At 35.5% G+C, this 14,495-nt stretch overlaps 1 protein-coding gene across 7 annotated transcripts in view; it reads left to right on the top strand.

Annotated features, from left to right (window-relative positions):
* Positions 1–14,495, top strand: part of ABL2 (ABL proto-oncogene 2, non-receptor tyrosine kinase) — a 75,804-nt gene that overhangs the window by 41,684 nt on the left and 19,625 nt on the right. For 2 of the 7 annotated variants that reach the window (XM_016205031.2, XM_087827615.1), the window contains exons 1-3: positions 5,358–5,484; positions 10,055–10,117; positions 11,297–11,467. In XM_016205031.2, the coding sequence (XP_016060517.1) occupies positions 5,373–5,484; positions 10,055–10,117; positions 11,297–11,467 (346 nt within the window). In that variant the 5' untranslated portion in view covers positions 5,358–5,372. Of the gene's footprint in view, positions 1–5,357; positions 5,485–10,054; positions 10,118–11,296; positions 11,468–14,495 lie in introns of those variants that run through there. The other 5 variants (XM_087827617.1, XM_087827614.1, XM_087827618.1 and 2 more) reach the window with 3 other exon arrangements.

Genomic DNA, 14,495 nt, shown 5'->3' with positions numbered 1-14,495 from the left:
GTGCTACTGGCATTTAGCAGATGGAGGCTAGGGATGCTGCTAAACATCCTACAGTGCACAGAGCAGCTCCCCAAAACAAAGAATTCTCCAACCCAAATGTCAGTAGTGTCGTGGTTGAGGAACTCTGGATTTAAATGATTACATTTGAAAAATTGTCATATAAGGTATATAATATTTGTTTTATTATTAAGAATTTAATTTAAATATTTTAAAAAAGACTTGCATCTCAGTATTATCTTTCAAAGGTGAATTTTTATCATAAAATATAGCATGTAGGGCAGATGAAGGAAATCAGCAAATCTGTATGATCTTGGGTAAGTTATTTACCTGACAGGCTTATTATAAGAATTAGATAATTAGATATGTACTAATTAGATACATGCTAATATGATAAGTATATACTGATACATGTTCCAAAGCCTGGTATTCAATTTAAGTAGTGTTTTGATATATAGTAGTAGTGAAGAAGATAGAGTATTTGTGTAAGAAATGACTTGCATCAGTACAAGCAGCTTCAGAGGAGCCTGTATCTAAACACATTACATTAATTCAATCCAGATTGTTTGAGAGATTAATGTAAAAAAGTATAGCTAGCCCTAGCTGGTTTTGCTCAGTGGTTAGAGCATCAGCCTGCGGGCTAAAGGGTCCTGGGTTTGATTCCGGTCAAGGGCATGACTTTGGTTGCAGGCTTGATCCCTGGCCCTGGTCGGGGCACATGTGGGAGGCAACCAGTTGACGTGTCTCTCTCATATCAATGTTTCTCTCTCTCTCTCTCTCTCTCCCTTCCACTCTCTCTGAAAAGCAATGGAAAAAATATCCTTGGGTGAGGATTAAAAGAATTAAAAAAGTGTAGCTACCAAGGACTTTTAATCAGAATTCCAAATTTATGAAACAATCTGTCAGTATGTTCCCTCCTTTCTTTCTTTTAAACTTTTATTTATCCATATACATACTGGACAAGTTCATCTAGTCTCAGGGCTTTAAATATTTGTTGTTGTTAATGATTCCCAAATTTATGTCTCTGGTTCAAATTCCTCCTCTGAACTCACTCTTATAGCTGCTAACACCACATCTTCCTTTGCATGTGTAATAGGTTTCTTAAGCTTAATATATCCAAAATGGAGCTAACTAACTAAATGGGGTCATGGTACACCCCTTAAACCTATTCCTCTGGTCTCTCACCTCATTTTCCCCCCCTGCCCTATGATTTTTACCGCATATCATAAATTAGACTAGTGCTAATGGTGAACTTTACTATGTCATAGCTCACATAGTCATGCGAATACTTATAGTACTGTGTATTTACAGTTTCACACTGACAGATCTAGTAAAAATAACTTTAATACAGAATTTTATTAACTAAGATATGTCATTAAAGTTTTCAGTAATTTTGTAATTTCAGTGATAGTCTTGTTTTAAGCTGGAGAGAAATAGAGAATTCAGCAATGAAATCAAAGGGATTGAATGCTGAGAGTGTTTTTATAGATTATTTGAACAGAAAATGTGTATTAATATGAATGTTAAACCAAAAGAATTTTGTAATTTGAAGTATGGCTTTTTTCTTATTACCTCTGACACTCATGCTGTAGGGAGAATTCCATTGCTTTGGATAGCCAGCAGTCACTGAAATAAGGGTAATGAATGAGGTCTTTGTTTCTCTTAGTTAAGTCATTTGGAAAAATGTGAGCTCAGCCAGCAGGAAGTAGCTTGTAGCCAGGACCCAAGTATAGGGAGTGTATTGCCTCTTTTTAGATATCGTAAAACTAGCTCCTCGGGTCTGAAACAGGAAAAACCAGCTTTTTTAATTTTTAGCATCACATGAAAGGATTGTTATGTTGCTAAGTTATTTGCACGACAGTGACACGTGTCCTAAAGGGTAAGGTTAGAGAACCTTTAGAACTATAGCTCCTAATGAGTACCCACATATATATTACTTTTTTGTGTAAGATGTGTGTGAGGTGAACCATACAGTAGGGAAAGACTTTTGTTCTGCTCATCCTTTGAGGACAAATCAAAAGGAAAGACACAGTCTATTTTGTTTTGACCTAAATAAGATTGTTCTAAGAAGAGATGAAAGTTATACAGTTAATTAGAGAATAGGTTATATGTTAGGATGCATTCTAAGTTCTGGCATGACCTGTTACAAAGTTTTAAGAAACTCTTCTCTGAGTCACTGTGCATTAACTCTGGAAAAATGTGTGATTACTCTGCTGCCGGGAGTAAATGATGAAATTTTGTTTCCTGTGATGGAATAGACTAGTTAGTTGGTAAGCACGTTCAGCCTTCTGATTAGTTTCTTAGGTTTGAATCTTCAGTGTTATCCTACATATGGTCAGATGAATCAAGGTCATTCCACTTGGGGAGTCTGGCTGTCTTCAGATTCTTCACCAGAAGGTAAAAAAGGGACTTTCCCCAATGTTTTTGTATTACTCTCTTGAATGAGGGAGGCAGCCTGGACTAGTGAGAGGAGCACTGGCTTTGGAGTGGGACAAGATCTAGGGTTTTGAATCCTGGCTTTACAAATTTGTCAAGTTACTTAATATTTCTGAGTATTTGTATGTTAGTGATAATAATACCTGTCTTTGAGAGGTGCAGATAATATTATAAATGATAATATATCAGTGAAGGCTTTGAGTCCAAAGCATGTTGACATCTGTGGTTTTGTAATTAGAGAAAGCTTCCACTCTAACAGGAGCAAATGAGTCCTTTTAAGTGTTTGGGGGTTTTGGATGGGTATTCTCAGCCAGAGTGATAACTTATTTCCAGTGGTTTGTGACCCTCCAAAGCTCAGTGCTACCCTACAAAATCTCATCCTTTTAGATTTAATTTCTCTTGTTAGGGAAACATTGAATTAAATTTAATCAATCAATTTAAAGTCCAGGATCCAGGACAAGCCTTGAAGTACTCCCATACTTAGAGTATCATTTTCATCCTGTCTGAAGAACTTACTTTAACAATTCTCTTATATCAGGTCTGCTAGCAATAAGTTCTTCCCTTCAACTGAAATTGTCTTTACTCGCCTTCATTTCTGAAGGGTGTTTTTTGTGAATATAGAATCTTGGTTTGACAAATTTTAGGTCGACAAGCTGTCAAAATTCTGTATCCACAAAAAATATCCTTCAGAAAGGGTATTTTCTCTCAGCACTTATGGTAATGTTTTTTCACTTCTTTATAGCCTCTATGGTTTCAAATGAGAAATCTGCAATATTCAAGTGATTGTTCCCCTGTAAGTTTGATCCTGCACTTTTGTCTGACTCTTCTCTCCCTGAATGACATCATTCAGATCCATGGAGCTAAATACTATCTGTGTGCTGCTGTCTGCAGCCCAGGATCTTCTCCGAGCTCCAGATTTATATATCAAGGTGTTTAATTATATCCCTCAAATTTACTTGTCTATGGTAGGACATTTAATTTATACTATTACTGCTTTTGAGTAAATTACATGGCCATCTACCCATTTACTCAAGCTTGCAAGATGGCAGCATTCTTTTTCTCCCTCTCTCCTTATCTTATATACAAGTAATCTGTAATCTTTATCAATTCCACCTCCAAACTGGATTTTAAAGGTTTTCCACTTTTCTTTGTTTTCACTGACATCATTCTATTACAAGCCAACATGTTCCCATTCCTGAACTGCTGCATATTTTTGTTTCTAATTTTGTTCCCCATCTAATCAATTTTTTTTCACCCAGTAGCCAGAGTGACCTTTTACAAAATGGAAATCAGACCATATGACCTCCTTGCTTAAAACTGTTCAGTGGACTTCTGTTGTACTTGGATAGAATCCTAAATCCTTAAGGGCTTGGTCTGGCCTGCTCCTGTCTATCTTACTAATTTTTGTGCTCCTGTTCTTACTTTCTCCACTATAGCCACACTTCATTTCCTCTGCATACTAGATTCTTTCCTACTTAGGGTTTTTACACTTGCTACATTCTCTCAGTTTAGATCTTTTTTTTTTTTTTGCTGTAGCTTAAGTGTCACCTTCTTTAAAGGCGTGAAGTTCCCCACCCCACCCTGTTATCTTTATCTCTTATGGACTTTATTTATTTGCCTAGCACCTGATATGGTAAATAATACTTCAGTTATCCCCTCTTTACTCCTAGTTATAAGAGCATTTGAAAATGTAACTATTAATTGGTAATTTAAATAGCAGATTTACTGATTAAATAGTAAATCATATGCTAGAGAATATAAATCCATATAGAACATGGATTATGGAGCTTCTTTTCCTTATATATTTTTTTATCTAGGGAAAGAGAATTTCATCCTGGTATTTGGAATTCTGAGTCATTAACTGAAGTAACCATTAGTCATTTAACTTGCTTTCCTCATAATGTTAACAGTACTGGCTTTATAAGGGTTAATTTTATTGAAGGTGTAAGCTTTGTTTGTTTAAACTATTAATAATTACTGCCATCAAAGTCATTCTTCCTCTAAAAGGTTACATTACAATTTTGTTTCAGCTTTATTGAAGGCTGTTTCAATTCTGCTATCCTATCATTTTACCCTGTTACCTTTACTGACTTGGAGCTTGGCTCAGTGGCTGGAACATAGTAGGTGCTTAGTAAATATTTATTGAATCAGTGAGTGTTTTCAGCTGTATAGTTACAAACATTCTTGTATTACTTTTGTAGATTATACCACTAAACTCGTTTATTATTTGTAGATGTTACTAGTTTAATTCTCCTAAGGCACTCTCATTTTTAGGTTCTTAAATTTAGTTAACTTTGTTCCTATGTATTAAAAAAGTAGGTTTTGGCTTTTAAAAGTTTTAGCACTGAAAAGTTTTCAACACTATCATGCCATGTTTTTAATTTTTATTAAGCTGTAGAGTCAAATGTTAGTGAAAGCAGTCATTTCCGGGCTTCTGTGCTTATGAATCAGATTGTAACTATTTCTTTGGCTGTGGATTTGTGGTTTCTTGAACTAATTTAAGTGATGCAAAAGATGAGTCTCCTTAGGCGTTTCCTCTTGTTTCAAAGTGTATTTGGTGTTTTATTGTAAATAGATTTTCTCCGAGGTAAACTTCTCTACAGTCTCACTTCATCATCTATTATGAATGAAATCCCATCTGGTCCATATATATTTTATTATTTGTTACCCGTGTGTGTGTTGGTTTTAACTTGCTTTTTCAAAATAATTCCTGGGGTTTTGAAGTAACTCTATTCTGACTCAATATTTTGCTACTTACTAAATATTTTCCTTTAGGTTACCCTCCACCCACTTTGGTACTTAAATTCTTACTCTTCTATTGGTTCCCTCTGGCCACTGGGTACATGAGTCAGGGTCACATGCATGTGGTATTGCTTGTCAGAGGAATTCTAAGACTTCCTCATGACATAGAACAGTTTAACTTTGTGCTGGGCAGAGGAATGGTCCTGGGGACAGTTCTGCTTCCACCTGATAGTTATGGCAGAGATCAGGACATGCTGCTTTGCTGCTTGTGCAGTGAGGCCTCAGAAACTGCTCTACCCACCTTAACAGGTATGATTTGGAGGTGATAGTTTGGGGGAGGGTAGATAATCACAGTAATCAAGTGCGAATGCAGATTTCAAAAAATTAATCTTATGTGTTACTATCTTCATTCTTGGCCAGTGATATTTCGTGTGTGTGTTTTTTTCTGATATTTTACAGTAGGACCTCAATAAGTACTGAAAGAAAGAATAAATGAATAATATGTAGTATTTTGTGGTATTAAGATAAATGTGGCTTGATATGAAGAACTTAAATTATATTTTGAGAACTGTTGAATGATTTATCCAACCACCTTAAATAGCTTTTAAAAGAGGTATTACAAAGTATTAGCGTTTTAGAGAATATGCAATCATGTTAAGTAGAATTTTGACAAGATAAGTGGTTGTAAAGTACTTGGAAATGCCTAAGCTAAAAATTTGTATATTAATTTTTCCAATTTCTACCCGACAGACTTCTAATTAAACTGATAAGGGTTACTGAATGACTAATTGGTGAAAAGTGTTTTTAATGCAATCAAACATTAAATTTAGGAATCATCTCTAAATTTGAGTTTGAGTTTTAGTCTGGATTTTAACTTGTTTAATCCTGCTAATTTACTTTGTATAAGCTGCTATTTCTATGTTTAGCCTTATTTTTATTGTATCCTGCAAGTGATGACTTTTTCTTAATAGTCGTAATGTATTTCTGCTACTTGAGGCTTGTATTCTATAAATGAAAATTAGTCTTCTGTCGTCTCATCATAACTGTTATCTATTCTATAACAATGCTTATAAAAGATTAACTTGCTATCTAAGGTACCTAATGTATAGCAGTCACTTGACATTGTTCAAAAAGAAAACATTCCCAGACTACACACTTGCATTTGGGTGGGGGGCACGAAACATCTGAATCATGCAGATGTTTTTCTGTTTTAAACCAGTGAGGAAAGTGTTGTAGACTAGACCCACTGGATAACACTGTGACATTTACTTCTATGGGATTTTTTCCTCTATCTCTTTTGCCTTTATTTCTTAGCTTGTTCTCCTCATTTAGTTGTTTAAGTCTTTATGATTTAATGCATGTTCATTCTTGGCCTCAGGGAAATGTTAGGATGCTTTTTTTGTCTTTGAAAATTTTCCCCTTTGTTTTGTGCTAGTGGTAGGATGGCGTTTCAGTGGATATCCTGTGCAGACGGTATGGGAAGTTGACCCTTAGTTCTCTGAGAACAAAAGACTTAGTGGGGAAAAAAGAAGAAAGGAAGGAAATAAGATCTTTTGACTTGACCAAAAAGGTCATAAAGCCAGAGATGGGGAGAAGGGGAGTGGGGAATAAAAAGGATTGTTTTCCATTGTGGTTCTTTAGTACTTTGGCCTCAAAAATTACTTTTATCTTGTATTCATTATTTTGTGTATTTGAGAAATGTACAGTACTGTTTGTTCTGAATACAGGGTGGGCAAGAGGTTTACAGTTGTATGGAAAATAATACAATAATTAATAAATAATACAAGAATAAGCTGTTTTGCATACTCACAACTGTAAATCTACTTTTGCCCACTCCGTGTATCTTTTAAGTTTATATAGAATTGTGCTGTAGGTCTCATTCTCTTTTCTCCTTTTGTCAAATAACATGGTTAAGGAGCTGACTTGCCTTTAACAATTCTCCTTTAAGCTTGATGGAGTTCCTCTTCAGTACATGTAAACTACATGTCATAGACGTGTCTTGCACATTGACAGTCTGTCACTCTACTGTCATCAGTGCAGAATTCCTGCTCATCCAATTTTAATGCTTTTTCTCTCTGAAACCTTTTCTGACTTCAGAACTTTGTGTTCTGTTCTGTCTTCTGTGAGTACATGATTCGTTTATTCAACAAATCTTTTTTGAGAGCCTCATATATACATGCACTATTGTGGATGTTTGGAATTTATCAGTGAACAAAGCAGACAGAAATCCCTGCCTCATAAAACTAGTATTCTAGTTTGGGGGAGTTACCTTAATACACATGAATATAATAATAAGTAAATTATATATTTTGTGGTAATAAGAGCTATGGAGAGAAATAAATCGAAAAGGGAGACGTGGGGGACGTGGGAGCATTGTCAGGAATAGATGTATTTTAAAATAAGACAGTCAAAGAATGTTGCACTGAGAGGGTAACATTTGAGTGAAGTGTCATGTGGATATCTTGGGGAAGAATGGTTTAGGCAGAAGGTAAAACCAGTAAAATGTAGGGTTGTGAGGCAGAAGTGTGTCTGCCTTGTTCAAGGAAGGCCAGTGGCCAGAATAAGGTAAATTAGGGCAGAAGTAGTAGGAAGATGAATTGGGTATGATAACTTGTAAAGGGCCTTGCAGGCCCTTGTAGGCCCTTGTTAGGACTTTGGTTTTTACTGTAAGATATAGGGAGCCATCTAAGAATTTAGAGCAGAGGAGTACTACTGTCCGACTTATGCTTTAAAAACTGGTTTGTGTGTTGAAAATAGACAGTAGAGAACAAAGATAGAAGAATGGAGATCAATTAGGAGTCTAGTGAAATAATCTAGGTGAGGGATGATGGTGGTGGTGACAGGGTGATAATAGTGGAGGGGGTGAGAAATGAATAGATTCTGAAAATAATTTTGAAGGCAGTGCTTATAGAATTTCATGATGGATTGGATATGATATATGAGAGCAAAAAAGGAATCATGAATGGTTCCGAGGGTTTTTATTCCCCTACCCCCAGCTTTATTGATAGAGTTGACATACAAGATTATGTAAGTTTAAGGTTTACAGTGTGTTGATTTGATACACTTATATATTGTAAAATGATTACCACCATAGCCTCATGCACACATCATGTCACATAATTACCATTTCTTTTTTTGTGGTGAGAACATTTAAGATCTGTTCTCTTAGTAACTTTCAACTATATAGGACAATATTATTAACTATAATCACTATGCTATACATTAGATCCCCAGAACTTACTCATCGTATAGTTAGAAGTTTGTACTCAAACTTTCAAGGTTTTTGGCCTGAGCAACTAAAAAAATGAAATTGCCATTAATTGAGATGGGGAATTCTGTGGGAGAAGCAGATTTGGGGGAAGGAACGGAGAGTAGTTTTTTTAATAATAAGTCCAAATAGCTGTCTGTACTCTTTATATTCTAAAGTTTAGTGTGAGGCTAGTGTATAGTAGGTGTTCACTCACATAGATGTTCCTAAAATTATTAGTTTTGTAAACTTTACATTGTAATATACTGGGTTTCACAAAATAAGGTATAAATGTATGGCATTTGCTGTTTTTGAGTTGGTTTAAGAGTTGGTTTTAGTGTCTATTTGATTTCCTGTTTCTAACTTGGTCATTGATAATACAAAAGTTAAGTTACCCTTGATTTTTGTTTCTCTTAAAATTTCAAACAAGGGTACTTCTACTTAAAAAGAAGGAAATGCACTTGGTTTGATAATCATTAAACAGAGTAATAATCACAATACATGGTAATGTGTTACCACCATGACTGGCAAGAAACATCAGTGTGGATCATGCTATGTTTAGTATACAATCTAAAAAATATTTTGAATAATCTCTGTACTTCTTTTTGTGTTAATAAAGGGTTGCCATTTCGTAGTCCAATGGAAATTCTGCTAGAATAGATAATTCTTCATTAGAATAAAGAAAAACAGTACATGTGGCCAGTTTAAAGGATGTTTCATGTAATACAGTGTTCTGTTTGTTTTATAATTCTAATTGGTTATTTTAGTATATAATACAGCTGTTTGCATTCACTGTGACTCTGCCTTTAAACAAGGAACAACACATCTGTTTCATGTTAACTTGTCAGGACATGTGGGTATACTTTTAGGTTTGTCATAATCTTAATGTAAAACAAAATTTAATTAGTTGTGGAATTTTAAAAATATATTTCTTTTAAGAGGAGAAGAAATGTGATGAAGTGAAATAAACTCTAAAACTGTTAGAATTACAGATTCAACCTACAACAGGAATTTCTATTTCATGTATAGACAGTTACGAAGCCATTTTTAAAAAAATTGGTAATGCTATTTTAAGATTATAATACATGCCATTGTTTCCAGTCACTTACATTTTTGTGTAATTTGGTCATTCATTTAGTCAACAGTTATTGAACATATATTAATGAAAGAAAAATGCCATTCTTATGCCAAAGAGCACATTTTGAAGTTTGAGAGACAAACGTGAATTGAGGCTATAATAAAGATAAAGATAGAGGGTATTAATGCAGCAAATGTAATGTTTTTTGAAAGCACTGGGAGGAGCAGCATGTGAGGCTTCCTAGGGGAGGTTGTATTGGAGCTGAGTGTTATGAAATGAGAAGCCAGCCAGTGGAAAGAAAGGGTGAAATGAGACCACATTCCAGGTAGACAGGACAATGTAAACAAAGGCAAAAAGATCAGAAACAACATGGTGTATATTAACATTTAAAATTGGACACGTGGAGTGGGGAGAGGTGAAGCTGGAGAAGTAGGTGGAGGCAAAAGCCCACTGGTCTTAAAGCCCTTGAAGCCATAGTAAAGAGGGTTTAGCTTGATGGTGAACTGTTGAAGAATCTTAAGAAGAGTGACATGGTCAACTTTTGTTTTGAATAGATCGCTTTGCCAGCTGTGTGGAGGATGGATTTGAGGGAGACAAGACTGGAGGCAGTAGTCCAGGTGAGAGATGATGGGGATCTGACCTAAGGCATTGGCCGTAGAGATACAGAGGAGGGAATGGATTTGAAAAGAAAGCAAAACTCAGGTTAAAGGCTTATTCTGCTTCAAATATGAAAAACTACTTTTAAATTAAAAGTGAGTGGAGGAGAGAGGGAGGGGGAAGCATCATAGAAAAGTTAGTGGCATATAGCTGCTAAAATAATTCCAGTTATTAAGAAAAATGCTACTGGAAGAACAGTATTTTTTGTACAATTGAACTGGGTTGTAAGAAGATGGTAAAGGGATCACCTGTTTGTGTAGTATGACTAAACTTAGCAACCATAAAGCCTTGAGGAAGAAACCAGGTCTTACGAGGCTTCCACCATTACTCATGATAGAAACTCAATAAATGTCCAGTGTTGGTGATATTTTCTAGAGCCTTCAATTAAGTTATTGATATTTTACAAAAACGTACCGCTAAGGAAAAGAAAATGGAGCAGAATTTTTTATTTATTTATTTATTAAAACAACAATTGCAAGCTATTATAGACAGTGTTGGCATGGTAACACCAAGGTATTTTGGAGTAGCAAGAATATTTTGTATTAAACCAAAACATTTTTTCTGTTGTTTAACAGTTAATTTTAGGATTTTTTTTCTAGAGGTACTATTTTTACATGTAAATGGATGGTCTGGATTTATATAATACATACATATTTCTTAAAATCTTTTATCTTTTCCACAGTTTGTTTTATATGTGCAGAATAAGGAAAGGAGAGTAGTTTGGGAGTACTTATAAAACGTAACTGTTCCTTCTTAAAACCACCGCTCCACCATAACAGAATATCTAATATCTAATATCTAATTGCTAATTCTTCTTGATATCTTTTTTTCATTTTGAGAAAACGGTGCTTTTCCTGTTAATTTCTGATTTTGGTGACTGCATATAAATCACAGTTAAATGTGTTCTTTTAATTTTGTGTCTTCTCTATCTTGTTATATTTTCAACAAGTAGACATCTCTTATGTTTAGGAGACAGGGCCAATTGTTCTTTCTTTATTATTCCATAACTATATAGTTATGTTCCTCCCAGGAGCTGCCCGTCTATGCCAGCAGCTAAAATACTGCGTATATACTAAATTCAAATGAATTTCCAACTGTTGAACTTACTGTGAGTTCCTTTCTCTTCTTATGTCTTTCAGAAGCCTTGCACCGCCCCTATGGTTGTGATGTTGAACCCCAGGCACTGAACGAGGCCATCAGGTGGAGCTCCAAGGAGAACTTGCTGGGAGCCACTGAGAGTGATCCTAATCTCTTTGTAGCACTTTATGATTTTGTAGCAAGTGGTGATAACACACTCAGCATCACTAAAGGTGAGCTTCTGGGTAATATCCTTTCACTTTTCAGTTTTCATTAGTGGTTAGGAAATAAAGGGATCTGTTCTAGATTCTGCCTCTAAAATTAGCTAGGTGATCTGGGCCCAGATACTTTTGGTTTATAATTGTCTTTTTTTAAAAAAAACAAAAAAACTCATCCAAGAATATGTTTTTTCATTGATTCCAGGGAGAGGGGAAAGGAGAGGGAGAGAGAGAAACATCGATCAGTTGCCCTGACACAAGATTAAACCCGCAACCGGGGTATGTGGCCTGACTGAGAATTAAAACTGTGAACCTTCAATGCACACGGTGACACTAACCACTGAGCCACAACAGCCAGGGCATAATTGTCTTTTTTAACCTGTATATGGGATAATGCCAGTTTGTCTACTTTATAGGCTTATTAAGGATGAAATGAGATAAAGTACTTTTAGAAAAAACACCACACAATATATACATAAACTCCTCATTCTCAGAATTTGTATTATATGTAATATGTCAGCATTCATCTGCAACAAAGGTAAGGTTCACTATACATCTCTTCTCCTTGATTGAATCATGTTGTCCCTGACTTCCTGCTTACCTGAGAACTGTTTGCTACCAGTTTGTAATGAGATTAAGAGCTTGCACCCAAAATGCAAACCACCTACATCATTAAGTACACTATTTATTATTTAGTTCAGCTGACATTTTCTTTTTTTGGAGCAAAACTTTTGGCGTTAAGAAAGTATTCTTAGTGATTCACAGTCTAGCACAAGCCTCTTATTGTGGACATGCTTTGAGTGGCACTGGCCTAGATAGTTTATCTCTCATTTGTGTTTATATGAATTAGTGTGGTATGAAGGGTTTCTATTGTAGTAATACTCTCAGATTAATAGTTTATCTCAGTAGTAAATTCTTACAAAAGGGAACACTAAGAACATGACCAAATAAAATCATCCATTATTGGTTTTTTGAACAAGGACAGGAAATGTGAAACTTTTATGAGAAAGGAATAGAAGTATGGGGCATTGTCACTGTGTACATGAATTGGATTGCCAATTTGCCTAAGCTTGGTTTTGAACTTATAAAAGCCTCCTACTGGGAAAAACTATATTTCAGGATAGTTTTTAACTCAACAAAATTGTCACGATGTGATTACTTGTCAAACATGCCTTTTATTTTGTAAGGTTCAGAATGAGATATTAAATGGGAGTGGACATGCCAAATTAAGACAGGCCTCCATTCAAGGAATGTTACCCTTAAATAAAATTTTTACATACATCAGTTTTTAAAATTCGGCCAGATGCATCAAAACCAGAAATGCTTAGACCTGAGTTTCTCAAACGGGCGTATAACTATGTCCCAGCGTGGGTGCGATGGCATGTGTGCCAGGAGGCTTCAGAGGCACAGGAAAAGTGAAGTGCCTTATCTCCTCGTGTCAGTTTACTTAGAGATTTTGGGTAGTTTTGGGGTTGGGATGTGTGTAAGGTGTGTGTTTATGCATTGGGAGGAAATTTTTACACAAAGTTTTAGGATAAAGCAAAGGACTTCATAGAAATTTTATACTTTTCGGTAGTCTTTTTGAGCTACAACAAACCCTTATACCTTTACTGATAATTCAGTGGAGAAGTTTTTGTGAAACTATGACTCAGAACATTCTTTCCTAGATATAATTTGCAGGTCAGTATTTTCCGAGATAGCTCAGTCACCAAGGAAACGTTGATAAAGTCTGTTGTAGGATTCCCTTTACCTTATGGCCAGCAGGGATTTCTCATAAAACCCATGAAATGCCAGATTTTCATATCAGGTTCTTATTAATATAAAATAATGTCATGCTAAAGCTTTTAAATTTTTTTAAAGACAAGAAAATATATTTACAAAATAAAATACTTATTTTACTTTTTTTTTTTTAAGAAGGTAATTTGCTTGAATTAAGAAACAAAGTTCTCCCAGGATTCCTCTGTCAATAGGACCAATGTTTTGTATCCCTACCAGCCTGTACCCCTGTCAGTTTCTTTGTAGAGTAGAAAATTCTTCTCCTAACTACCAAAAAGAGAGGAAAACAGACAGACAAAAGTCTAGGGTGTTTCATTGTATCCTAATTGGATTACCTGTCATTACCAGTTCTTTACAAGGAAGTAGTAATAATATGCTTAGTAAAATACAGTGTTTACTTCTTCCAGTTTTTGTGGAGTAAAAGAAAAAAGCTATAGAGTAGGTTTTATTTCGTTTTTCTAGCAGTACTAAGACTTTTTCCTGTGCATTTCCACCACCACACTCTTATCTATTTGTACATATGTATATTTCATATATATAAAATGCATGTGAGTCCATACTCTTGTGTTTTTTCCTCACTGAATGTCTCATATCCAGATGTCTTGGTGAGATAGGGCTAATAGAAAGTTATCTGTTAATAGACATTTCTGTAGGCTACTGAAATAAATTAGATAATGGCCAGAATAATGATTCTGAGTTTTTCCTGACAGCCTTTGCCTGGTATTGGACCACCCCACCATGTGCTTTTTTTTTGCTTTTTTTTTTTTAATTGGAGAGAGAAGAAGGGGGAGGCGGGGAGAGATAGAAATATCCATGAGAGAGAAACAATAGATTGGCCACCTCCTGCACACACATACTGGAGATCGAGCCCAAAACCCGGGCATGTGCCCTTACTGGGAATTGAACCAGCAGCCTCTTGGTGCATGGGATGACACTTAATCCACTGAGCCACACTGGCTGGGTGCACCTTGTGCTTTTGATTGATTTGGCCTTTTTCTGCTTTCTGACACTGAGAAGTGGGTGTGAACTCTGTAGGAAGGTTTGATTCTCTCAGAGTTAGGGGCCTACGGCCTTATAAGGATTATTTAGATGATCAGTTATTACTACTGATATCTCTTTTATCTTCCCTATCTTGTCTGTGCTGTAAGTATAGGGGCAAGGTGTATGTTGATAGAATCTAAAGTCGATGTTTGCAACTTTAATGGCGCAATCAAGGACATTGAAGTTAGCAAAGATACTCTGAGTAACTTGGGTCTTGGGTTCCAAC

Source organism: Miniopterus natalensis, chromosome 19 (genome assembly GCF_054644295.1).
Source record: "Miniopterus natalensis isolate mMinNat1 chromosome 19, mMinNat1.hap1, whole genome shotgun sequence".
NCBI lineage: Eukaryota > Metazoa > Chordata > Mammalia > Chiroptera > Miniopteridae > Miniopterus > Miniopterus natalensis.
This window is presented reverse-complemented; position numbering and strand designations above follow the sequence as displayed.